Raw genomic sequence first — 27,701 nt, forward strand, 5'->3', positions numbered from 1 at the left:
GCTGAAGATGCAGGAGAGAACTGGGAATCTGAGAACAATGAATTCTTCCCAAAGGGAAAATACCTGTCTATTTTACTAGAAGCTGTTTTTCAATTACCGTGCAGTACCTCTAGACTTTCTTTTCTTAGCTTGCTATCTCAATATCTGACTAAAAGTGCATGTCATCTCTTGTCCAGTATTTTGCACAGACTTAGCTGTGGCCTTGGGGAATTATGGAAATTCAAATAAAGGAGTCTGTGAAACACATGCAAAAGGGGGAAGGAATTAATAGACTCTCAGGAAAATCTTCATTATGGATTTCCCAAAGCTTGTGGTTTTGTGGTAATGTGAAACACTGTACCTGTTTGTTTCCACTTGTCTTTTCCAAACACTTCAATTCATTCTACCTCCACACAATTGTTTGAGAACTGTGTCAGTTCCCTACAGAAACAGCAGCACATTGCCTGTGACTAAGTATTGAAAAGGAAGATGGGAACTTTTCCAGGGGAGTTTAAAAGTGATGCAGTGAGCTTTGAGTTTGAAATGCTGAAAGTCCTCATATTCCCTTGCAATTAGTTTCTGAGAAATACCTTTTGGGTAAGGTTTCTGAAGTGTACTATCAATTCAGCAAACATTGTCACTGAGGTCTACACCTCAAAGGTATAGACCTCAAAGGAGAAGGCAGCAAATGAGATCCAGCAGCATTCTTAGCTTCTCATTTTTAATCTCTGTTCACATCACATTGAGTTTCAGGATTTTTCCTAGAAGTTTCACCCTCACCCACTTCAGTTCCACTAACTGCCTGTTTGTTTTCCAACTCCACTTCTTGTCCAAGGGCCTCAAAACGCTTTACAAGTACTAGCACACAAAAACAAACCTATTTTGGAAGTAGGTAAGTGCTGTAGAGGCACTGCACATGTCCAGACACAGAGATTAAATACCAGCAAGGCATCTCACAACAGTCTGGTGGCAGTGCCAAAAACAGGATCCAGAATGCACAACACCAAGCACTTCACTCTCAACTTCACTTCAAGTCAAGAAAAAACACTTTTGATGTAAGGAAGTGCCCAGCACTGTGTGCACAATAAAAAAAAGGAAATCTTGGTATTGAGGCTCATGTTAGATGCTGCACACATTCAAACAGTAAGTCAATTAAGACATTCAATTTAAATAAGTGCAACTGATTTCTTTTGAAATCCTTTCCTGAATCCTCTCAAAAATTATTATCTATAGACACTGTAAATTTCTGTACTGCCCAGCAACAGATACATACACCATGTCCATGGTAATTCTGAACTGACTACAGAAGGGTGTAAAATGGAATGGATTTTTTAAGGGTTAGTAAGAAGTTCGATATTTTCAGTCTGGATACATCTGCCCTTTTACATTTATCTTCTCTTTTAGGAAATTTCTCCAGGGAACCCCTGGCAAGAGCCCAGCAGACCTGCTACATTCTTGTCAGTGCTTGTTTGCACAGCCCCACATCACCAGCTGCAGAACTGACATTTCCTGGTAGGAGGCCCTGAATTTGGATAAGTACATCCTCAAAGGCAAAAAGGGCAATGCAACGCCTCCTCAAACAGACACAAGAACAAATTTATTTGAATGTCAATACTTCATAGTACCCTGGTTTGGGCTGGGATAGAGTTAATTCTCTCCCTAGTAGCTAGTACCATGTTTTGGGTTTGGTGTGATGTAACACTGGTGACAGGCTGATGTTTTGGCTGTTGCTAAGCAGTGCTTACCCTGGGTCAAGGACTTTGCAGCATGTCATGCTCTGCCAGTGAGCAGGTGCACAAAAGGCTGGGAGGGAGTGTGGCCAGGGCAGTGACCCCAAATGGCCAAAGGGATATTCCATCCATAGAATGTCATGGCCAGAACATGAACTGGGGGAGCTGGCCAGGAGGGACTGATAGCTGCCCAGGGATTAGCTGGGAATCAAACAGTGGGTGGTGAGCAAACTGTAGTGTGCATCAGTTGTTCCTTGGGGTTACTCCTCTCATTCCTTCCTTTTCATTACAATTGCTGTTGTTACGTATTGTATTTGCTGGGATGCCCCGATGAAGGCAGGAATGATGCATCTGACTCCATGTTCTCAGATGGCTAATTTATTACTTTATTATACTATATTACATTTATACTATATTATATTAAAGAATACTATACTATACTAAAGAATACAGACAGGATACTTACTAAATGCTAAAAAGATAATAATGAAAACTCCTGACTCTTTTAAGAGTCCTGATACAGCTTGGCCCCAATTGGCCAAATAGTGGAAACAACTCACAGCAGAATCCAATTAAATAATCACCTGTGGATAAACAATCTCCAAACACATTCCACATGTGAACACAACACAGGAGAAGCAAATGAGATAACAATTTGTTTTCCTTTTTCTCTGAGGCTTCTCAGCTTCCCAGGAGAAAAATCCTGGGTGAAAGAATTTTTTCAGCAGCCATCAAATGTCAATGTTACTTTGATACAATGCCTCAACTTTCTCTCTTACTATGGTAGGGTATTCCCAAGCCCTCAGAAAGCCTGAATTACTCAGCTGTACTATAAAGCCATTACATCTTGAGTTTTCTGATGTTTCCCATTTGATCCATAGCATTCTGCTAAATATAAAAGGCCTGAACTCAAAGAGGGCATTAGGATAAGAAAAACGAAGTCTACTCATAAGGAAGATACCTAGCATTCAAAATGTGCTCAAACCTGAAGAGAGCCCTCCTGAAATTATTCTGTAATGCACATATACCAATCCTAACAGTAAATACTAACTAGGCTTTCTAGATGATGCATTCTATTGAGTCAAAGCTCTTGGGAATTGTAAATGCAAACTGGCTTATGCTGGACCTGATCAATAAAACTGTCCTTAAATTGACAAGCACCAACATTCTCAAGGCTTCTGCTACCATGTCAGGCTCCATCCTCACACCATCAGCCTAGAAATTCTCCCCAGCAAATTTGGGACCTAAACAGAGAAACGGGGAGATTAAGCTGTACAGACAGAAAGGTGTTTAATCAAAAAACCATCTGGTGCAGAAGAACCCAGTAGAGTTATCAAAGAACCACTTCTAGTGCTGGCAAGACGTTTTACAGCATGAATTCAGCAGCACATGAAATAAAAATCAGTGAGATGTTGATATCTACTGGTGCCCTAAGCAATGAAGAGCAGAAAGCCCCCCTCAAACCACTCTAATGTGTATAGGAACAGCTGACAGCTAAAATACTCAAGGGATTCTGAAACAGACAGCCCAGAAACAAACACATGAAGGTGTAAATCCTCCTCCACACATTCCACAATGTCCAGCTAGAATTAAGTTCTCCATTCTCAGATACTGCCTGTAAATGTGGAAGCTTGTTCTCTTCATAACAGTGAAAATTAATAGGACTGACTATTGAATGAAATTGAAACTCACACATTTGTCTTATAAGTGTTGCAATGTTTTGCCCCACTCCCCCCATTATTTTAATTAAAACAGACTTCTAGAATTCCCAAAACAGACACTGACAAAACAGTTGCTTACTGCATCAGTAGGACTGAGTTTAGAACCAGCTGGCAATTGCATTGATCTGACCTTTCTCTGGTTTTAGTGGAAGCAACCAGAAGTGAATATAATTAGCCAGTTTCAGATCAAGGTCATCTGTAATTTATCCTTATGTCTTGGAAACAAACAGAAATTCATCTAACTCACAGTATAAGTTATGTTTGAGGAACAGTGTTCCTCACATGCATGAAATAGCAGCATTATGTAATGAAGGTTAGGAGTTCAGTATGTGGTTTAACAATACAGAAAAGTTGCCTTCCTTACAGCAGAGGAACAGAATCATCCAGGAGTGTAGCTATTTTTGACTCCTGGAAAGTGGCCAGTGTTGTCACTGGTGGGTGGAGAAGAGAATCAGGGGAAAGGAGGTATTAGGTCACCTAATCCAAGCCCCAGGGAACAATGCTAAGGTCAGTATTCCTTATTACATCTCTTCTGGCAAGAAAATCTTGATGTTTGTACAGAATTCACTGTTACTGCTGCTCAAACAGGTTTCGAGTCCTAGAGATACAATATAAGTTATGTAGGGATTTTTAGCCTGTTAATCACTCAGGAGCATTGGTAAGTCAGTAACCTATTACCAATCATGCTCCATTTTCCTGGTATCATCCAGGATGTCAGAGCTCTCCCTGGTATTTAGATGAGCTCTATCATAAGTTGCCTGGCCTCATTTCCATTCTCTGAAAGAAGCTGAGTGTGGGAAGGCTGAAGAGGATAAAATAACATTACTTTACAGGCATAAATTTTGTTCTGGAAGCTATTAAAGGTACGGTACCTCAAAGAACCACCTGGGATCTTGATGAGGCACATGCAGGGATTGGCAGGGAGAAAAAAGAAAATAAAAGGCCACACTAGATTTTAGAACTACCATGACTTTGGTTAATGAGGTTTCCCACTTTTTGAGTGAAACGTTCTCTTTATTTTTGTTAAATAACTTAGAAATTAATATTTAAGACTGATTGTCCAGTTATGATCCAAACAGTGACCCCTTTTATGTTGTTATAAAGAAAGCCTCTGCTATCTTATCTACTACATAACACTTGGTATCATTTATTCATGGTGGCATCTACCTCTTGCCACTTGTCTGTAGCACAAGTGCAATCTGCAATCCTTCTGCAATCTCCCATTTCACAGTGAGGATCAGACAGGTGATCTCCAAATGTGCAAATCACACCAAGCTAAACCAAACCAATTTTCACCTAAAAGCAGGAGTGGAATCTTCACTGGCAAGTGCTGCAAGCTCAAATCACAGAAGGCACAGGCAGGGAGCAGGAGGATGAAGAAGTGCCTGATGCAGGAGAAAGTTTGGAGAAGGACACAAGAAGCTCAACATGACCTGTCAATGTGCACTCACACCCCAAAAGCCAAACATGTCCTGAGCTGCATCCAAAGCACAGTGGGCTGCAGGGCAAGTGAGGGGATTCTGCCCCTCTGTTCTGGTGAGATCCCACCTGAGTTCTGCCTCCAGCCCTGGGGGCCCCAATGCAAGGAGGAGGTGGATCTGCTGGAGCAAGCCCAGAGATGCCACAAAGATGATTAGAGGGATGAAACATTTCTCCTGTGAGGAAAGGATGAGAGAGCTGAGCTTGCTCAGCCTGGAGAAGTCTCTGTGGAGGCCTTGGTCAGTACCTAAGGGGGCCAGCAAGAGCTCTGAGCTCTGAGAATGGACAAGGCATGGAGCAGTAAGACAATGGAGAATGGCTTTGAACTGAAAGAGGGTAGGTTTAGATTGGATATCAGGAAGAAATTCTTTACTGTGAGGGTGATGAAGCACTGGAACAGATTGCTCAAAGAGGTGGATGTCCTATCCCTGGAGGTGTTCAAGGTCAGGCTGGACAGGACTTTGAGGCATTTGGTCTAGTGGAAAGTGTCCCTGTCAAGGGCAAGGGGTTGAAACTTAATGACCTTTAAAGGTCCCCTCCAACCCAAACCATTCTATGATTCATTCTATGAATCTTTCAGTACAAATTTTTATTTTTTATAGAAACTGGCACTTCTAGTTCCACATGTGACAATGGACAATATTTTGATCATTAAAGAACAACCCATCAGAAACCTGAAATTTTATAATGCATAATAAAATGTGGAATGTAATGTTTTCAGGCTCCTGTTCAATTTGTGATCAGATTCAAAACACCACCTGTGAACAGCTATCTTCTTTCTCTTTACTGAGCTAATAACCAGTCTGTCTTTTCTGAGGCAATGTCCTAGAGATTTCCATAATCACAGAATCTCAGAATCCATTTACATACTAAGCATGTCTTTATCTAATTTCTACCATTTATGTCAAGATTATCAGGTGCTGCAAATGGAACAGGCTGAAATCTTAGGCTGGCAAATACAGTGGGGAATATTTGCCACAAGTAAAAGATCCACATACTCCAAAAAGGTTCAACATCTGCTCCCTCATTCTGTTGCACATTTTTCATTATCTACACTTAATGTCACATACTCTTGTGTAAATTTTACAGAGCATATTCCAAGCAATCCAGAGCTTCACACCTTAGTGGAAATTTTTCCCAAAAATAGCAAAATTCTTGTTATTATATATGTAGATAGTTATATTAAAAATCTGGTACAGTTCCAGGAAGCAAGCTTCCAAAAGACTTATTACTGATTAAAAATAGTTTACACATCAGTTCTGATGTGTTTTCACATCAGCCTGGAAGTATTCAAAACATCTCTTGGGTAAAAAAAATCCTATTTTTAAACACTTCTACCCTCAAGCCATCAGATAAACGTCTATAACAGCAGAAAGGAGGATTATGAAATTTTCCTAAAAAAGCAAACGCAGCCTTCTGGGATGACAGCAAACATGAAAAATGTCAGACTAAACATACATTTTTGAGAGCAGATGTAAGCAACTAAACAGGGCACAGAAGTGCCATCTCATCCTTAAAGAGCATCTGCCCAGTTTTGTTCAGAAAGCTCAAGCTAAACTCTACATTGTAAGGATCAGTTCAGCAACTAATTCACCTTCCTTCATAAATACACATCAAAAACAGGAGAATAGCTTTGATGTTGACTCTGGATTACCTGCTCCTTCCCTTGAGATTATTTCTATTTGTTTTGGTTTTGTGGCTTTTTGTTTTGTTATTTTTGGTTTGGGTGCTGTTTTGCTTTGTGGTTTTTTGTTAGTTTTTGTTTGGTTGATTTTTTAAATTTGGTTTTCTCCCCTTACTTCTTGCATTTTAAGATACATCATCAACTACATATCTCAATAAATTACACTGCTGATCACAAGCAGGTGGTAAAACTATAACTTCCCTGTTTTAATTTGTATTAATTTTTATTCACTCATTATTTTAGAAGTACCTTCTTACATTTTTTCATCCCTGTTAGAGAAGCCATGACACTAGAGAAGAACCACAAGCACAGAAACAGCAAGTGTGAGGTATCTGTGTAGACTTAAAAGGAAGTCTGATTTCCACTCTGGGGACAATCTCTAGAATTCTCTAGAATGCACCTACTTTCATCCTTTTTTTTTTCCTTCTTAATTCATGAAGCAAACATGTGCTTTCTGGAGAGCACATATGCAGGTGTAGAGTTAACAGAACAGTGAAGGCTGTTGGAGTGGTACATCAAAATGACATTTCTAGCTCATGCACCAGCATATGAAGTTTTATCCTGAATGCTCATGGCTCCTCCTCAGAACTGAAGGCCCATTTTAACCTCAAACCTGGCACTGCTTAACACAGCAATGAAAAACTACAGGCATTTTCAAAGGCATAAAGCAATTACCTCCCTCCAAAGAAGGAAATTTTACATAGATCAGAACTGGTTTGTGTTTGTTCTGTGACCTAACATTTAAATGTAATCTACTCAGGCCAAATATCATTCACAACTGAACTTTCAAAAATCATCAGCTATACCAAGCTTTTAGCTGCAGATGGTGGAGTAGGAAGCAGGAGTAGCATGTGAGGAAAAAATACTGAGCAAGTCCCTAATGTAGACTAACTCTTTGTAATTTTGAGACCAGGAAAATGCAGCTCAGAACAACAATCCAGGTCTGTTTGTAATGTGAAAACATCACACAACAGGCTCTTAAGGGTCTTGAGGAAGGCAGGTCCCCTCCTTGTGTGCAGTCCTCAGAAAAGACAACAGTCCAGCCAGAACACCAGACAGGATTTGGCTACAAAGCTTAGCATTTAGTCATTTTCTGTCTTTTCATCACAGCAAAACATCCCACCACCACAGCAGATCTACACCAAGCAGAGGAACCAAAGCCTGTCAAGACTTTTACCTGTCACACTACAGGTCCCTTGCTCTGCCATGGGTGTGACTGCCTTGGTCACAGAGCATGACAAAGAACTCTGGCTTGCAGCAAGCACACAAAACAACCTCCTCAGACACCAAGCTCTGTGAAGCCACAATGCTGAGAGCACAGCTATCCAAAGCCAGCTTTGCCAAGGCAGCAGAATACCTAGCAAGGAGGTGCTCAGCAGGTCGTGCTGTCTGTGCAATGTGCGCCCTGCACTCCCAGAAAACCACAACATAACAGCAAAATTTAAAACAGACACCACAATACAGAAAGAGCCTGAAAAGTAGTACTTGGCAGTGACAGATGGCACATGCCACAGAGCTCCCCAAATGCCAGTTGTATTTGAGCTTGCTAGAGCTATTCATTCCCCTGTCCCCCAATTCTGTAGCCCCTGCAGCATCCCTCACCTGGAACCAGTGGAGGGACAAGGGGCAGGACAAAGAAAAACTCAGAAACCTGAAGTTTGTTTGGAATTTATTCCCTTGAACATTTCACACAGTTGAACAAAAAAATATCTCCATTTCACAGCAACAGGGAAACCACGTGTTACATAATTCAGAGACACACACACACACACCCAAAACAAAAACAGGTTAAAAACAACTGCATAAATCAAAGTTTTCAAAGGGACTATACAGCGGAGACATGAAGCCTTTCTGAGCACTAAATCATCTCACTTGAACATTATCTGTCACTGAACTTATTTTATGCACAGTCCCCTCCTTTTCTCTGAGGGAAGCAACCTCAAAATAGTATTAGTCAGATTTCACTTTTCAAAAAACCAGACATTTTAATTCTGCAATTAAAACAAAAATCCAACTCTTTCACACAAACTTAATACTATTTTTCTAAGACACAAAAACATTCAATGAAGCTCTTAAAGTGCCCAGAAAAATTCATATCACCCTTCAGAATATACACATACAAACAACAAATATTCCAGTGGCACAAGTCTATAGGTCTGAAAGCTAGAGAGTGAGAGAGGAGGAGTTGGGAGTCCAGTAACTCCCAAGACAAAGTGTTCTTAGCAGGATCCAGCCATGAGTACAAACTCAGCACACTGTTGTTTTGTACATCCTTCTCAGTCCTCAAAACATTTTTCAAGATTTTGCAGTGAAACTCCATCAGATCAGCTGCATCTCCTACTCTTAAGAACAAATAACCTTCCCACCACATCTTTTCCTTTCCAAATTTTCTGGGCTTCAAATTGCCAATCCTTTAGCATTCTCCTTTCCTTTATGCCAAAGCCACCCAAATCCTGATAAGAACACTGAAAAGGACCATGATGGACTGGGAACAGTCAAGCACTTATCCTAACAGATTCCTGGCTTGTTACTGAGAGATGATTCACTGGGCACTGAACTCTGGTTCTAGTCAGGCAACCTGTACACTCTCCTCAGCTTCCAAAAATACAGGGTCTGGTTCTGAACTTTGCATTGTTAATGTTTCAGAGAGAAGTCAATCTTCCATCAGATCTCTCTGCAGTTGTATGATACCCCAAAAAAGGGTTCAGAACCCTATGCCATGTCCTGCTAAACACACCACCATGGCTCCTCCAAACAGAACAGACAATATTCAAGGCACGCTAGTAGAGGAAATAGCTTTCATCCCAGTTTGGTGGTGCATCCTGAAATATGAATGCTTTCCTTTCTCTTTTTTATTTTTGGCAGGGAAAAGAGTGAGATATATTTGTAAACCTTCATTGGTTTAAAATGAAGGCACCTCAAACAGAATGTCATGTCACAGAATTTGTTTGCTGTTATCTTCCATAATTTAATGTTTAAACTAGACCAAATTAAAACAAGAATAAAACCCAAAGGTGAATAGTAATGAAAAGAAGTGACCAAGTAGAGGATTTCATCACAATGTTTGTTTGCACAGCAAACAAAGCAGTATTGCTTTGAGCTAAGCCATTTTCACAAGTAAGGCATGTTCAATGTATGCAGAATGGTGAAGAGGCAATGCTTCTGAACAATAGAGGCAATGTTTATGAACAAGAAGCTTATTCCTAAACAGAAACATATATTTGTGTTTTGTCAGACACAAAATTGAATTGTGTGCAAATAATACTGGATGCATTCAAAAATACTTATATTTGTACAGATACTCAAGATCCTTTTCCAAACATGGTTCAGATAATTTACTTTCAAGGACATGCCATTTAGAGGAAACAGCCACTCTTTCCCAGCTCTCCAGGTCAGCAAAACAACTTCCTCATGTATATTGCTTGCTATATACAACAGTACTTGTTTAAGGATCTGCTGTGAAGGGCTTTGCTCTGAGTATTTCTCCCTGAAAACCATTAAGGCACATCCATAGGAGGATTTTAACTTTTCAGACTGCATACCTATTATCATAAATACTATGTATTTATGTGATATTAAAGCACAAGTCCTAGTAGCTCTAATTTGTATTGCATTTTAGTTTTTCATACTATTGCTTAGGTTTGATTTCTTAATCTTTCACAGGTCAAGTAACTAAAGCAAAAGATCTCATGACTTGCCTTTTATTGCTGTACAAGTATGAGTTTCCCTAGGCAGTCTTTCCTTTATCAACTTCCTATTGCTGATAGGGACAAAAATGCATTGTTGTGAAAACATGAGCCTGAAATGGGAAATATTTTACAAAAAAACATTGCTGGCTAACATCACCCCAAGGAGCATATCATAAAGCTGATAGGGGTAAAGACTGTTCCAAGTCCATCTGTCAAGAAAGAGCTGAAAATTCAGAAACATTCTTACAGACCTTTAGAACAAACAGAAGAACAGCATTTGCATTAAAAGCACATTAAAACCATATAAAGTACTGTAAATTATATAAAAAAAATTCCAAGACACAGCAGTTACAGATTATCAAAGGGAGAGACAGTTGAGAAGCAAAAGTTTTTTGTTCAGTTGTTGTTTTTTTTTCCTTAGCAATAGCAGCATTTTGGCACAAAGGCAAATGCAGAAGATAGAGAAAAACAGGCAGACAAGGTACAGAGAAAGTTACAGAATCTACAACAAGCATGCCACAGTTCAGCAGGACCAAAAGCACAGTAAGAGCTGTCCCCAACTTCCCTTTCCCAGAGAGAATGGCAGCCACTGCTCAAAGCTTGTTGCCACTTTCCCCACTGAAGGGTTCCAGTTTGGCCATAACCTCCCCTGGGAGCAGCAGGGCAGAGCCACACAGGCTCTGTGCAAACCCCTCACACAAAGGGTGACTCCAGCTGAGTGCTGAACAGACCTCAACCTGCTGATCACAGACTGTGCCCTGCAGCCACTGCTCTACAAGGGACAGACAGAACTCACTCCATGCCAGCCAGCACTGTGGCCACCCAGGCAGGGACTGACATCTTTAGCAAGGTTAATCCACGTCAAACGGGTTAGTGACAGCACAAGGAAGGGCTTGGTGTGACCAATCTCACCTTGGCGTGACCAATCTCACCTCACCTGACTAAACCTGCTGAAGGCTACTCTGTGGTTGAATATATTTTAAGCATTAAGCTGGTTTGGTGATAAAGCAAAGGGGACAGTGAATGTAGGGAGAAAACCCATGCAATTTACATCCATTTGGGATTTCATGGCAACTACTAAAAAGCAGGACTTGCATGAGTCACCATAAAGCTCTCTGAGAAAAGCACTTTTGCTTACTCTGAGCAGAATTTAACTCTCAGGTATAAAATTTTTAAATGGCTGCCTTTTTGTATATTCCACAATGGATGTAACTGTTGTACACCTTCCCTTTGCCTTCTCAGTTATATTTGCATCTCCACCAAATATCAAACCTGAGCATGTTACATGCTTTTCTGCTTTTACTAAATCCCTTTAGAGGCAAATAACACTCTACACCAAGACCTACCCCACTACTGAGCATTAGTTCAGATCTCAAGGCCTGAAATTGCTATTCCCAAATTCCATTTGGTGGTCTTGCCCTAAAGGAAGTAAAATACTTTCAGATGTATGACCTGTACTAGGAGAGTGACCAGATGGATGAAGTGGAGGAAACAGATCCCTGCCTCTGTCTTCATCTCAGACAGGTTTTTGCTCAAGGTATTTGTCTAGGCTACAGTGAAAGCTTGCAAGAAGGAATATATACCAAAAGTTTAAATTCAGGAGTTACACTGAGATGTAATCTTACAGACTCCTTTTGATTATTCAGGAATAATATCCTGTTCTTCCACTGTATAGGTAAAATTGGTAGTTCAAAAAGATTTGTTTTTTGAAACCATAAATAACTGTAAAACCCACAGATTTCCTGACCTAGCTACCCAGCAGGAAGGGGAGCTGAAGGTAAGTACCTACAGGACATGACTGCTGCTCTAACAGAGAACTGACCTGCCTTTAATGCCACTGTGGATTGTTTTTACAATACATTGTATTTTGCTTCCTCCTGCTTCTTAACCATTGCTAAGTCAGTAGTTCCAAGAGTTACTTATATCATACTGCACAAAGAAAACAAAACACAGCTCTAATGGTATTTCTTTAGCACAACAGAGGCACTGCTCACCTCTTCTAGCACTGAATGCACTTCTGCCATGCACACATGAGAATGCACCACAACACCTGCCTGAAATACCAGCTAAGCTCAGCATGTCCTAATGCACTCAGGGCACTGCAAGGGGCAAAGCTTTAAAAGGTCCAACAGCTCTGAACATTATGCTACAGTTATACACTGCTCTAAAAAGCACAAAGCAAACAGAAGGAGCCCTAGATTTCAAGTTTTGCCATTAGACAAAATGGTGTCTGTTCCATCTTACTGCTCTGGAAGTACTACAGTGCTGCTACAGGATTGTGCCACCACTACAGAAGGAGACATCTGAGTTATAGCTGATTTTTGCCTGGTTTATAGAAGTTTATCACAAACTATGCCCTACTGTTTGCTCTACTTAGTGAACATTTAGTTGCTACTTGCTGAATATTCCTTTGTAAAAGCAATTAAATTCGATTTGTTGTAAGGACTAAACCAAAGGAGATTTTCTGCCAGCAGTTGCTGTGATAAACTAATTGCTAAATGTAATTCAAATCTCCTCCTAATTATCATCACCTACAGCTTCAGTCCACAAAACCCCTTGTGCTCACATCAGTTGCCGTGTATCAATAAATATTTTTTCTATTTATCTTTAAGAATATGCTCCAAGCTACAAAAAACCAAAGTTTTTTCACTTTCAGAGAAAGCAGTTTTAAATCTATCTAGTTATGCAAAAAATGCTGCAGTTCACACATCTGCTCATAGCATTTTGCAAATATCATTCTTCCCTACCTCTTTCTCACTTTTGCCATATGGAAATTGCACACACACAAAAGAGGAAATCTTGAAAGTAACTACACTCCAAAAATCAACACACTAAGGATAAATTTCTGTCAGATTGCATTCAGTTACAATCTTAGAAACACTTGCATAATAATATAAAGTCAAAGAACACCATGATTTTTATCTGCTCCTGTGTTAAGGTCTTCTCAACTGGTACTATGCAAACATTCTTTTCTCAAAGAATTGCTCTAAGTATGTTCCCTTTCTAAAAGCAGCTGATTTCGCTTATTCATAGTCTTGCGGAACAAGTACTAGAAATTACTATTTCTTCCTTTTTCTGACATCACAAAATGAGCACTTGGGGGCTGGGCAAACGAGCATTTGTAGCACAGACACTTCTCTCGTGTTAGAAGGAATTAGAATTTCAAGTTAAAAGGGAAAACTATGTCGCAGTAAGACACACACATTCACCACCCCACTTGCACAGCCACAACCAGGAGCAGCACAGATGCTGGCAGAGGGAAGAGCACCATGACCTGCCAGCACCACGAAATTCAAGGGGTTTAAGGAACCCAATCCCATTAGCTGTCAGACACTCAGAATTCCAAAGGAGACACAATCCAAAGATAATGGGATCTTTCCCATTCAAGTACCAGATTAATAAAGAGAATCTTGGGAGAACAAGAAACCACACCCAGAATTCAGGAAAACACAGAAATCCAGTTTATGAGCTATTCCAGTGCTTTATAAAAACTTTCAATTTCACTGACATTGAGCTGCATACATTACAGGGCTCTTTATCTGGGCTGACTCAGAGGAGACCCTCAACTGAGCATCTGTGTTTTCCTGGTATTCTTTCAAAAATGTCCTTGAAAGAACTGAGAACATCTAGGCCCCAAAGCCGCAGTGCAAAATAATATATTGAGATTTCTATGTAGCACACAAAATTCACAAGGCACCGCAAAAACCAAACAAGTTACACAGCTCAAAGGTGGGTGACATTAAATCTCACTGGTCAGCAGGCTGCCCACAGAATTCCCCTAGGATCTGCCCGAGAACTTCTGACTGGACATAGAGAAAGGGAACCCCAAATGCCAGCAGCTGACACATGAAAAAGGAGTCCAGAGGGTTCTGGGCTACGTGGTGCCCAATGGAGGAGACTGTGCTGTGCAGGCGCTGGCTCAGCACCCTAACTCTGCCCACGAGGCCGAGTGAGAACTGCACCACCCTGCCAAAGAAGGAAGCGGAGCTACCTGGGGCCCTCTCTGCTGAGCTGGGGAGGCTGCTGGCCCGTCCGCTCCCATCGCTGGCCATGGCGTCCTGCACAGGTCCTTTGGTGTCCTGCAAGAAGGTGGGGCAAGTTAAACTCAGGTTAAAGTTGGAATTGCTGTGTGTACTGAACAGCTGAGCGAGGAATTGAGATGCCTCGCAAGCATCGTGTAAGGAAAGCTCTGAAAAACAAACATGCTCCTTCTCAGTTTAAGGCTTTATTAAAGCTCTGAAAAACAAACTGGATGGCCAAGAAAGTCACAGCTGTAAGAGCCCTTAATCTGCTCCTCTGGGAAATAAAGCAGGTACCATTTCCAGTCTTTATTTTTGGCAGGAAGTATGGCACATATTGGGATAGATCCACTATCCTTGCAAAAAGGAGTACAGCTTCACCTTGTACTAATAAAACCTGAGAATCAGGCAGGACAGGCACCACTGCTTGCACAAAGAAAAATATAATTTAAGGGACAAGGGCAGCTTGCAGCATGCAAGCTTAACAGAACTTAAGAAACCAGCATGTAGCTTGCTCAGAGTACGTGAAAATACTGAAAAGGGGCTTGAGGAGAAAAATGAGGTGCCTTGGATTATAACAACAAAAGCTGAGGGACAGCTGAGCCCATTCTGTATAACAGTGTCTCTTCATCCTATATTTACAGCACAAATACTTCTATTTTGATAGTATAGGAAAGGGGATATTCTCTATTTTCATGCAGCTTCCTGTTAACACGCAGCAGACCTTCAGAAATGAAGGTATGTGATTTTCATAGCTTATGCAAGAGGGGTAGAACTTTGTGTTTCAAAGGAAATGCAAACAATTTGTTTCATCTTAAGCAAAACCACAGAGAAACAAAGCAAAACTAGAACTGGTAACATTATTCATTTAGCCTCAGCATACACTGAGAAATTATTTCAGCTGACAAGAAAAACAAATCAAAATTCTGTTTTGAACAGGATAGCATATAATTTGATAATAAGTACCATGAAAAGAGCAGTACTAAGTAGAGGAATTGCTTTTAAATAAGATTTAGTTGAACTGTAAGCTTTCATGATAGATAAAGCAACTAAATGCACCCTGAATTTTTCTACTTTCTGAAAAAACCCCAAACCATCACACATGTTTTGTCAATGTTAAGAATCCAAATCTATTAACACAGCACATTAGATGAAAACAATGAGTTACCTTTCCTGACAGAGGACCCACTGCTGGCCTCTTCCTCTGAGCATAACCAGAGACTCTGTAACAGTAGTGAGGTTTACAGTAGAATTTGCCTGCAGATAAAACACAAATGATGGTCAGGAACAGGAACACAGGAATTTAGCACAATATAAATGTCCATCTCACTGCAACTTGTTTTCTGCTGCCACTCCTCCTCTCTCTAATTTCTTCACTATATGCAGAGGCAAATACTGGCTGAAGTTTTAGCTCCAGCCCTGCTCTCTCCCCTTGTAACTAGGCTCTTTTCCATTGGGTGCCTGACAGCCATTTAGTTTAAAATCCTATCAAACACCAAAGCAAAGCTGTGAGGCTTGTGTGGTATCACATGCTAACAATGCGGCAGTGTGTGAGGAACAAAGAAATCATCACATGAAAAGCTGGCAGAAGCACTTTTGGAAAAAGCAAGAATGAATACAACCAGCAGAGCAAAGTGGGAGAGGACAGTGTTAACTCCCAAAGAACCATCTCTCAAAATGCACAGTGGCTACTTGTAAAAAGGACAATGACTCATTTTCACAAATAAGACCTTTTGTGATCCTGCTGGTTTACTAACACCCCAGAAGTCTAGAGAGGTTTTTCACTGCTATCTGAGCACAGTGAGGAAGACAAAGCAGCATTAGCAATACCATCATGCAAATACTACTGGTACTAATAAAAGCAGCAAGCTGATGCCTCATAATTATCTTCCACTGTACCTTTGTCAGTGTATCCTGCACGGCATATGCAGCCCATAGCACTCTCCAGTGCCATCCCATTCCTAGAGCTTTGCCAATGCATTCCCAACACATATTCTGACCTCTGCCTCTAATTTCTCTGTGCTGCTATTTGCAAAATAACACCACAGAGATGGAAAAGTGACAAACATCTTTCTAGAAATATTTACTTCAATAAGTATTTCTTAATGTTTACTCATACCAAAATCTGCTTTTCGAGATTGTCTGAAATGAGCAACAACTGAAAAGCTCTTACACACAAAAATTCTCAGACTCTGAAGCCTAAAACCAGACACTGACTGCAGAAGGCTGCAGAATGCTTGTCAGCCCAAACAGCCAGATGAACAGCAACAATATGTGCATAGCTTTGGTTTTTTAACTCTCAAAGAAAACTCAGAATGAAATACAAGCTACATTTTCACAACAGATAGATACCACAGATTTCTGTTTAGCCACATCTGCTTCATATACACACACAAATGTTGGGCATGTAATATTTCAGAATGAATGCTATAAGCCTGCTGAAACTCCAAGCTTTGTGTTTGCTTCACTGAGAACTGTCTGGCCATAACTGCACACACAAGCATGCCTGCAGAGGGAATCACTAAAAATCTGGTGGTAAAAACTGCTTCAGCTCATACAGCTGACAGAGGAGCTCAGTCTGTTACTGCTTAACAGACAGTCAGATATTCAGTTACTTGTGAGTGCTCAAAATAACAGCAGTGCTCAAAAAATGCTTTTCCCCAGCTTTGACTTCTGACAAAGATGTTGCTTTTATATGTTGATCTCAAAATTACCAATGGCCCCTTTAAACTTGCATGCCAAGTCTGATGACCTTCCAGACAAGCAATAAAGGGGTTTCTATTCCTTACTGAGAGTCTGGTTCGATTCTAAGTTTCCTCAACTCTTCACAACCCAGCAAATCCATTACTTAAAGTCATTATATAATGCGTTATGAATACACAATTTTAGTTCTTTTTTTGCCCCTTAAACCAGATGGTGTTTCCGCAGCCATTTTTCTACCCAGTATATATTAAAAGATTGTTCTTACACAGAATGGACACCCATCAATTTCAATCTGCAGAAGAATATCTTGGAGTGTCATCCTGTGACATCAATTTAAAATTTTTACTTCATGTTCACCTCAATCAGTGGGAAAAATACAGGTACTAACACTTTTTTCTTGTTATTCTGTTTTCTACACCATTATGTCTGAAACAGAATCCTTTGCACCTTACTTGTCACTAGTTTTACACCATTTTACACTTATTTTCCTACTGAGATTGGATTAAAGATAGGCAGCTGTGTAAGAAAATAAATTCATACCTGCTGATGTGAATCAACATTTACCTCAAATATTTTCTCATACATTTTCTTCAGAAAACGTGCCATTTTTGTCCATCACTGCTCAAACAAAGACTGTAGTACACAGCTACCCTTACAAGCAAATGACTTTTCACAAGTGATGGATGATCCTAAATTATTACTTTCAATATGCACGCTTTGCCGATTAACAGTTTCTTTCACCTGCTGCCATATTGTCTGGTTTGTCAGACTTGTAGGGTATATCTGAAGCTTCCCTTTGTTCTTAGCATGTTAGATTCTTTTAATTGAGGCATCAGCAAGTTTTGTAATCATATTCTTTTCTCCTTAGTCTATCAGATACAAAAAATAAGCCATTACTGAATCTTCAGTAACTACTGCTACAACAGTCTAACATTGACTTACCTCTACTCAACTTTAATGTTCCGTGTTTTCTATATAAGTAGAACTCAGCTTGTAATGACCAATTATCAACAGCCCCTGATAATAAGTTCCTGTTTTATTACATCTAAAATAAACATACAGAGGTGGACAGTTGTGGTACCTTCAAGAAGAACAAGCTGATCGCATTTCTCTCCAACTTGTTATTTTCTCTTAAGTAGTATTAAACACTCAGGGGTTTTATTTAAATACTGTCAGATGAGGACAGTAAAAAGTCCAGCCCTCAAACTCAGCCTGTGAAGCTTTTTAAAGCCTCCAGTTACTATTTGTTTACCCTGCACTCTAGCAGCTGTTAACGATGCCTTAAGTTTTAGATTTCATATTTTCCAGATTCTGTACTGCCTTAGTGTGTAAATCTGAACTTCATAAAAAGTATTACCAAGTTCTCTTGACAGTTTAGTCAGACAAAACAATCCTTTTCCAGCCTGAGAACCAAGGACACTGTTGCAGCTTTCAGTCCAAAAGTGTGAACAATGGTGAATTGAGGAGAGCAATCTGGGATGTTGGGACTTCACAACCTGAAGCTGTAATTGGACAATTAACCCAAATATGGAAATGGACCAAAACTTATAAAAGTGTGAAAACTCATGACCTGCCATCCATCTTGGGTGGAGCCACGGCCAGGCACTTGTACTGCCAGGGTGTAACCTTTAAAGAAATCCCTCCTTTACTCCTTCAGCTCTGTCTAGCCTCTGTTCCAGGTAGCCTCTGCAGGCACCACTACAATGTTAACTCCTTTGGGTTTGGCTGCTCTGCTGCCGCCATGACCTGGCCATAGGAAATCCCCAAAGCTCCAACAGCTGGAGAGATGGCGTCTGGGGAATGGAAGTCACCCTGCTCCCTAACTCACCAAACAGTTTTTAAGTGACAAAAGATCTGCCAGGCCAGGAGGAGCCTGGTGACCAGAGGCCATTCCCTTACCGTCCTCGATGTCGTAGGCGTAGGAGGACAGGCGCAGGGTGGTGGCGCAGTACTCGCACTTGAAGCAGCTGCGGTGGAAGAACTTGCCCTCGGCGCTCAGCCTCTCCATCACGTAGACCCGCTTGCGGCAGAAGTAGCACACGTCGCTGCCTCCCAGGTTCTGCGGGAACTCCTTCTTGAGCGAGCCCTGGACACAAACAGGGATGGCTGAATTTGTGTGTCCAGCCTCACTGAGATCACACACCCAGGTCATGTTATGTGGACACGGGAGCACCTGGATGCTGCTGCAGTTCTCGGACACAACTCACGTTGGTTTTAACCAGGACACCAAAAACTAACCTTGTTGTCCAGGAAAAAGGCTCCTAGGATGCCATGCCTACATAAGTTCTGGATAGACGAGTGGACACCAGTATTATTAATGAGGACCCTGAAATCAGTGACTTAAGGAGGCATTTGAAGAAAGGCAAAACCATTAGAACATCCTCAAACAGCAATTCTTAGACCTACATTACCAAAACCAGTGTCTCCTTCAGAAAGCAGCAGTGCAGAAGTGTTATGAACAGTTTTCTCAAGTCATTACACCCAGTCTTTGGACGCTGGCATTAGGTTAAAATATTTGGCAAAGGAAACGAGGATAGGAGTGAGGGTGGATGGAGAAAGGGAAACAAAAATGTCTCACAGAACTACAACAGATTCCATCAGTGGTGTAACAAAACTCACAAAACTGGTGGACACTCACAAAACTTGAGATCTACACAACATCTAAGCACAAACACACTTCATCTCTGGCACATTGTCTTACCAGTTCCTTCTTGTCTAGAAGGGTTTTGGGCTGCTCTTTCCTTTGAAGCTGATTGGCTATCTGCTCAGCCAATGAGCTCACTCCGCCTGTGTACATCTTTATGTACTTCTACCAGATGGGTTGAATAAAACAAGAGTGATGTGAGAAAAGAAAAAAAGAATCAAATTAAAAAAAAATAATTAGAACGATGAGAGGTTAGGTGGTGAAAAGATGCAGAGAGGTCAAATCATGCCAAGACAGTGGACAAATAAAGTGACAAGTAGTAATAGCAAAGCCAGTGTCATCAGAAATCACCAGTACAGTCCAGGATCACCTGTAGGAACAGACAGGAAGGCTTGCATTTTGCATTTTTTAAGTGTTCCAGAAATACTATGATGAAGGGAGCAGATCTTGTTTTCATCTGTGGGGTATTTTGTCCCTGGAAACTTGAGTATAGACACTTCTAAAAGATGAGGCTAAATATAGGTTAGATTTTAGGTTCCAGGTAAAATTGACATCAGAAACAAAGACCTTTCATAAGGCATGTTACCAAGTCTAATGCAACATGCTGATTTACAACAGTATATTTGTGTACTTTGCACTTGGAAAGAATTAATTTACAGAGCATTCACAGAGCAGGGAGAAGCCCTTAACTAAAGAACTCACAGTGAGTCAAAAGTATTAATTCTTCCAGTCCTAAAAATACGCAGAGGTTTAGATGGAAAAAAAGATGGAAGAGCCTTCATCCAATGCATTAAAGTCATACCTGCATATATCTGGAACATATATTTGTTCAACCCTGAACGTGGCTTTATGACTTGGCTTTTCTCCATCATGGGCACAGACTGACTCCATAACTCTGGATATCTGAAAACCCTCCAGTATTTTCAGCAGTCTAGGCAAGTTGGCTGTTACCTTAGATGGTACCAAATGAGTGTCTGCAAGCCAAAGTCAATCACTGCAGGAGTGGAGAAAGTGTTTTTCACAGGAAACACAACCACTGGCAATAATTACATGGTTAAGAAAATTAGGTGGTTACATCCATGTTAGCTCAATCCCACTGCAAACGCCACGGGTTTGACTCGGAGCAGCAAAGAGCATGCCAAGCAACTTCCCTTTTCCACACTAAGCAGCATTATGAATGTTTCTAGCTGGATTCTCAGCTAATACAGGATCAGAGAGCCACTCAGCTTCTAGCAAGTGGGAAATGCCAAGGATAACAAAAGGAAAGTTGTATCTTAAAAACCCCTTTACTTATAACAAAACTTGCTTGAAGCACAGTAGTTATTTCCCTCAACTAATAACTAATTTAATATGTGTGGTTATTAGCCTTTTAGGAATGTTTAAAATCTTCACAAGTTCAGACTTGAGAACAGCAGGAAGTATCAGAGAAACTGAAATTCAGCATAGAATGAGTACTTCTTTGGGGAAAAAGATTATGAAAATGGAGTGCTCAGCCAGAGATTATTGCTGCTGTCACTACAGTCCTAATTCCTTAAGCTCTCTGTCACTGCAACAATGAGGGGAGGGTTTATTTCTACCCAGAAAGAATTTACACCTGTCTATTGATTCCATTCCAAGGGGCAGAACACTTGCAGTATTTCTATATGCAAGAAATAACAAATTATTTGTCTCTGAGTCTCCCAGGTTCCATGTGTTTCCAAATTCCACATACATATGTGCAGAGTTGCTTTTCAATGACATATATGTTGTCAAACATGACATTTAAAATGGTGCTCACTTCTAAAATTTTCTTCATCATTGATTTTTAACTGGCAATCATAATAATTTGGCCAAGAGTTTTCTGTTTCCTCTGAATGATCAGAGCTTTTGAGGCTTTTTGAGTTTCCTTAGAAGAGAGATCAGGCATTTCCAAGAGAGAATTTCCTTCTAGCTGAACCAGGTTTCCCCTAATCAAGCTTTGATTTGAAACCTTCAACTGCAGATCCTTCAGGACCTTTAAAATTCTACCAGCATGTAACATGCTCCATGCTAAAAAAATGATGTGTTAATATTAACTGACAGTACCTTGGACTATTTGTGTGAGAAATTTACTTGCTGAATTTTTAATTTGGAGTTCTGTGTTTCTGATTTGTTTTGCTTTTTGCCTACCTATCACATGTAGCCTAATTATGAGTATTGAGTGAAGCATTTTATCTTTCTTTCCATGGTCTTCCAGACTTACAACATTCCGCAGCATTTTCAAAAGGAGGCAAAGAACCTGCTCCAGCTTAGGTCAAATCAAGTTCCTGCTGTTTATGTAGGACAACTGTAACTAGTTCAAATTCTCAGTGATCTTTCAAAAAGCCAAAGCACTTTTTATTTCACACTCTCCATTAACCACATATGCACAAACACATTCTGTTGTTTAGCCCAAAACTTCAACAAAAGCAGCAAGCAAAACCAGAAAGCTTCACTGCAAAGCCAGAAGGACTACCAGTGCTCAAAACCCCTGGTTTGAGTGAGAGATGCACCACAAACTTCTCACAGACACTAATGTTAAAAACCATTTAGTTTCAAACTGCTCTATGGCTGGCAACACCCGAGCTGTGCTGGGCACAGGCTGCTTTGTGCAGGGACAAGCACAGAGGCTCTGCAGGTGGAGCAGTGCCAGCCTGGCTGCGTCCTGTGAGTGTCCTTGGCAAGCAAAGGCAGCTGGGTGCACCTGGAGTGCTCAGGTGAGGGCTACCTGGCGCAGGGAGTCGGAGGAGGGTGAGGAAGGGCGGTTGGAAGAGCGGAGGCTACGGGAGAGCTCCCACTGGTCAACAAAGAATCGGCGAGACGGCTCCGTCTCGGGCTAAAACATAAAATAAACATCAACACAATCATACATGTGCTCTTCTAAGAGAGAAGAGAAAATAAATAAAAAAAAAAACAGTCCAGGCTTTTCTAACTACCATCAAGAACAATGTTTTAAGGACTCTTACAGGAAAACTTTGAGACAAACACCCAGGGTATCTTTACTTTCTCCCTAGCGAGGCAGAGTAGTTATTCCAAATTTGCTCTTTATTAGGTTTTATATTATTTAGGACCATTTGGAAGCAGTTACCTACTTCCACAGATGTCCAACCTCCTGTAATTCAACCAACTAAGCCACTGGCAAAGACCCCAAATCAATTTCCTCTGCTCCTTCTGTATCTCCCATTGTTCTCTATTACTGGCCCAAGGCACTAACATCATCTTTCAGGCCATGTGAGACCTCTTCTTCATTTTAACTATATAAAGCAAAACTCTGTTCTCCTAGGGGACAGAAGAGAAAGAAGTTAGCTTGTATGTATTTCCAGTAATTAACAGCAAATTTCCAACCTAAAAATTACTGTAAAATGATTAGAAACACTGAACAAAATAAAGAATGTATCAATGTAAAATAATCTACTGATCTTGATTATCAAATGGCAAAGAATAAATCACAGACTGAGAACCTGCATCGTTCTCAAACTGGTTTCTCACAGGAGAACCCAAAATTTGGTCTTCCAATATGCCCTTATCATCATCTCTACAGATGATTATGCCCATCCTCCAATGAATACTTCATATAAGTAGGGAAAAAGTTGGAAGTATTGGACAAACAGCACTGGAAGAAACTGTGCATTCCTAAAAATTATAGTCTGGAAATAAAAAAATATTCACATTACAAATAACTGGCTTCTTTGAGAAATAAATTATGGTTTTAGTTATAAAAAGGAAAACTAAATGTCATGTAATTGCATGACCCATGAAAAGACCTACTTCTAGCCACTTGGAATAGGCTAACCTCAAGATTAAATTTACTGAGCAAAATGCAAAAGAGCTTGGCTTTCACAATTTCCCCAATTTATGGAAATATAATTGTTCATACAAAAATTTTCAGTAAATTAACATTTAATCAAGTTTCTTCTCTGTAAATGTCCTTACTTTGCTAAGCCTCCTCTTTCTCAGTATTTTCTTTGTTTTCTTCTCTTAAATCCCACATCATAATCCATCATTGCTTGCAGTGTTCCAACATCTGTTTCCTTTTTCCTCTCTGCCCTACCCACTTTATGCTTTCCTCTACTTTGTGTTCTCTCCTCCTTCTCAATTCTGCATGATACAGAAATTAGACAATTTCAAAAATAATTGCTATCTTTGCATCTCCACACTCAGAAGGAGCTTTAAAATTGCCAGAGAGCACTACAAAAGGTAGGAGCAAAGTATTTTGGTCTAGATCTTGATTTCTGCATCATCATTTTAACTGAATAAGGAAATTCACATGAGTATTGTGGGCCTTGCTTGAGATATTAACTTTGTTTAAGGTAGACTTCTTATTCAGGCCTTCACAGCCAAAACTTCAAATCTAGCCAAAGGTTTGCTGTTCCTTCTTGGAGAACAGCTCCTGTGATTTTAGCCATCAGAAAAAGATGGCATCCCAAAAAAACCCCAATGACATGAAGTGACCTAGATGTCACAAAATTCTTTTTAGTAGGGCTTGCAAAAGTTATGCCCACCAGCAAAAGTTCTGGGACTGTTTATGCTCCAGCTCAAGTAGACAGCTTGATTTGGGATGGTTAACTCAAAACAGTTAAGTTATAAAACAAAATCACTTCTTTAGATGGTGCTTTCCAAAAAAAGCACTCTGCAGTTTGCCAAGCACTGCTGAAGATAACTGAAAACAGAGAGCAACCAAAGAAACCACAGTTCAAACTGGCATGCTCCCATAGCCCAAAGACAACAGACTGGGGAGAAAATTAGGCACAAAAACGAAACAAAACAGAAGTGTACACTGCAATCAAAGACAATCTGCACAAGCTGCCAGCTCTACCATTGGAAACAACTGCACAGGAAGGATGGACACACAAGTAGTACTACAGAGCCAGGGATTAAGCTTGGAAAATGTGAATATTCTTGCTTCCAGAAGCAAGTAAAATTTGCAAGGGACTGACTGCTAAATGACCACTGTGAGATGTCTTGATCCAGAGCTCAGCTGGTTTTCAGCATTTATTCATTTATTCTGAAGTTTACTGGCTGCTTTTTACTTCATTGTTTATATCCTGTTTTGAGGAACAGAAAGGGTCACTCACCAAACAAGGAGACAGCTAAGAAAAGGCAAGTCAAATAAAGACACTAAAATAAAGACAAAAATAGTCTTGATGCTTGTTTTAACCACATGACCATAGAGCAGTGGCCATCATATTTTGGTGATTTTTTCCTCTTTCTGCCCCAAGATTTCACCTGTACCCAGAATCCCCCAGTGCTCCAGGACACCAGCTAGGCAGGGCTGTAGTCACCTGATGCCTCAGTGCACGTCTGGACTCCAGGAGGGCAGCCAGCTGACATGCCCTTTGCTCAATACTCATGGGCACATGGTCATGAGACAATAAACGAGGAGATCTCTGCGAGACGAGGAAGGAGGCAGGATGTAAACAAACGAGCACAAAAACGAAGGGACACCAAAATGCCAGCCAAAAGGTATGACATTCACATGCACAACAGTAACAGAAGCTCTCATGTGAAAACTGGGGGGTTTTCCCCCCATGTGTGTACTTTTCTAATGAAGTGCTACGTTTTGACCCTCAGGGGGAAGAAAAAATTGGTTACATTAATTCACAACTCTTCTTAGGACTGCAGCAGCCAAAATCAAACAAGCACATAGCCTTTCTCTCTGGCATTACCATCAAAAAATAATTTTAAAATGCGGTTTTGTCATGCACCAAGGGCCTTATCTGTCAGTTTATTTCTCCAGAGTTCTGCATTCTCAAGGATTTCCTTTAAATATCTCAACCTGTACCTATTTGTTTCTCAGATTTTGTGTACAGAAACACATTTTAGGATAATGTATTTCGGTTCTCATAAAGAATGAATTCATATCTAAAAGATGATGGTATATGCAAAATAAATAGTCCACATGCCAAAGAGAGCATGTTTAATGAGCCTGTCTAAATAAAGCAAAGAACAGTACAATCAAACACTCACAGAAGCAGCCAGTTTTACTTATGCAACTCCACTGTCCTACTTGTTCTTATTGCACTACCAAGTCAATACACCCCAGGCACAATATTTGACACCTCTGCTATTCTGGTCTTTCATATCAATGTTCCTAAAGAGCTGTGTGGTGCACTTGATGACATGAAAAAAGGCCTGGCAGGTGACCTGCTATATAAGTCACTGCAGCACCACACAGCCTTCAGCTAATTTGTTTGCGGAATACAAAAGTAAATGGACGGGAACTACAAACATGTGCATCAAGAAATCTGAGGCTTGATCTGTCAAGAATGCCAGGGTGCAGCTCTGTATTACAAATTGTCCTCCGATGCAGAACAGAAAATCGGGCTCACACCCAGTTTACAGGAAACACTCTTCCCATTCAGATGCATTAATAATACTCTACTTTCAAGCTGCTTTCTGTTCCACCTACTCCTTCCTACTAGATCATTTTCACTAAAACTGGGGTCTGTTATGAAGCTGTGGGCTTCTGTGTCATTGCAGACACGTGTATTCATTTTCTACTGCCTGTCAGAAAACATTCAGCCCACAAAAGGCTTTTGTTAGAACACATTCTGGAAGTTGCAACAGTTTTATTGCTGGCTCCCATTTATGACTTAATTCATTCAATGCCTGTACTGGAATGTCAATTAATTTGTCAATATGAATTCAAATCAACTGGTCCTTTTGAGTGCCTATCTTTTATTTTCCCATGCTTCTGTATAATACTGAGCCATTCAGACAGACTGTTGAATATTTCATTGTTAAGAAGGCTTCAAAGTCTCTATACTAAATAATGCCTCATCATTTTTCCTTTTACTTTGGCCTGTAGGAGGCAAGATGGAATGCCAGTTGTTTAACCATCCAGAAAGCAAGCGGTGAACACAATGCAACCACTTTCGCATCAATTAGCACAACACATAACTCTTCTTGTTCTGCTACAGCCAAGGCATACTTCCCTAAAGAGGTGTAAGAGACAAAGAAGAATGATAAGAGCCCAAGTGCTCGACCTAGGGCAAAATAAAAGCATATAGCAAACTGCTGATGAAGGCTTGTTATGCATTTATGTGGGTGTCACACAGGAGGGATCTCCTGGCTGACTCTCAGCAGTTGCAGCGTGTTAACAGCAGCATTAGGATAAGTGTGCTTCACCACCCCCTGCATCTGACCTCTGGATTGCACACATCCGCCACAGCTTTGTGTCATCAGCACCCATGCCATTTGTTCATGCTTTTTTACCCTTTCCTGTCTGGGTCTCAGATCCCCGGAATAGCCAGCACCAGGTTCCCTGAATCTCTGCAGGCAACAAATGATGAGCTTAAAAACAATCACAGACCAACTTCCTAATCACAACAAACTTTATCTGATTTTTCTTATGATGCAGGCAGAAAAGAAGCCACAACAAGAGCAGAAGTTTATTAAGAATAATTTAAACCTGGCAATAACAAGTTGGCTCCTGTAGAGAATTTTTTTTAAAGTATATATTTATAATAAGTCTATAAACAACAACATAGTACCACAATGTAATCAAATTAGTGCAATAAAGATGGTAAGGCACTCAGTATAACTCATACTGTGATGTTAGTTCAGAGGAAGGAGATGGAGAGTTTAAAAGAAGTGGCAGAATAAATGCAGTAGAAGAGCAGAACTAAAGGTTCTAAAAGACATCAGTGTAACATGGATACAGATCCATCTGACTTGCTATGAGGCCTGGGCCAAGACAATTTTAGGAAAAAAAAAATCATTCCTAAGGAGAAAGAATGCTTCCAAAAGCACATTACTCTGACTGAGCCTAACATCAGTTCTGCAGGATTTTTATCAGAGGACAAAAATTCCTGAGTTAAAAGAAGGAAGACTTCCATAAAACACAACATAGAAAATGGTCAAAACACACTTGGCAGAGCTGGCCTTCATGACTAAACTAGGCAACCAAAAAGACACAGGACAAACAAACACTTGAAGAGGTGACAGAAGGAAAATACAGAGCTACAAGATCCTGTGAGTGAAAACAAATTTCTCTACCTGGAAAATGAATCCTACATTATAGATTAGAAGGTAAAACTCAGCATTTAACTACCTT

At 40.4% G+C, this 27,701-nt stretch overlaps 1 protein-coding gene across 10 annotated transcripts in view; it reads right to left on the reverse strand.

The window, feature by feature from the left end:
- The window catches only part of MICAL3 (microtubule associated monooxygenase, calponin and LIM domain containing 3), a 151,829-nt gene that overhangs the window by 52,549 nt on the left and 71,579 nt on the right, over window positions 1-27,701 (reverse strand). For 9 of the 10 annotated variants that reach the window (XM_059472446.1, XM_059472445.1, XM_059472442.1 and 6 more), the window contains exons 18-22: window positions 22,374-22,481; window positions 19,706-19,813; window positions 18,904-19,090; window positions 15,470-15,558; window positions 14,274-14,361 (exon numbers count right to left, since the gene is read on the reverse strand). In XM_059472446.1, coding sequence (XP_059328429.1) covers window positions 14,274-14,361; window positions 15,470-15,558; window positions 18,904-19,090; window positions 19,706-19,813; window positions 22,374-22,481 — 580 coding nt within the window. Of the gene's footprint in view, window positions 1-14,273; window positions 14,362-15,469; window positions 15,559-18,903; window positions 19,091-19,705; window positions 19,814-22,373; window positions 22,482-24,927; window positions 25,033-26,860; window positions 26,918-27,701 lie in introns of all 10 variants that reach the window. The other variant, XM_059472447.1, reaches the window with a different exon arrangement.

Source organism: Ammospiza nelsoni, chromosome 5, assembly GCF_027579445.1.
Source record: "Ammospiza nelsoni isolate bAmmNel1 chromosome 5, bAmmNel1.pri, whole genome shotgun sequence".
Lineage (NCBI taxonomy): Eukaryota > Metazoa > Chordata > Aves > Passeriformes > Passerellidae > Ammospiza > Ammospiza nelsoni.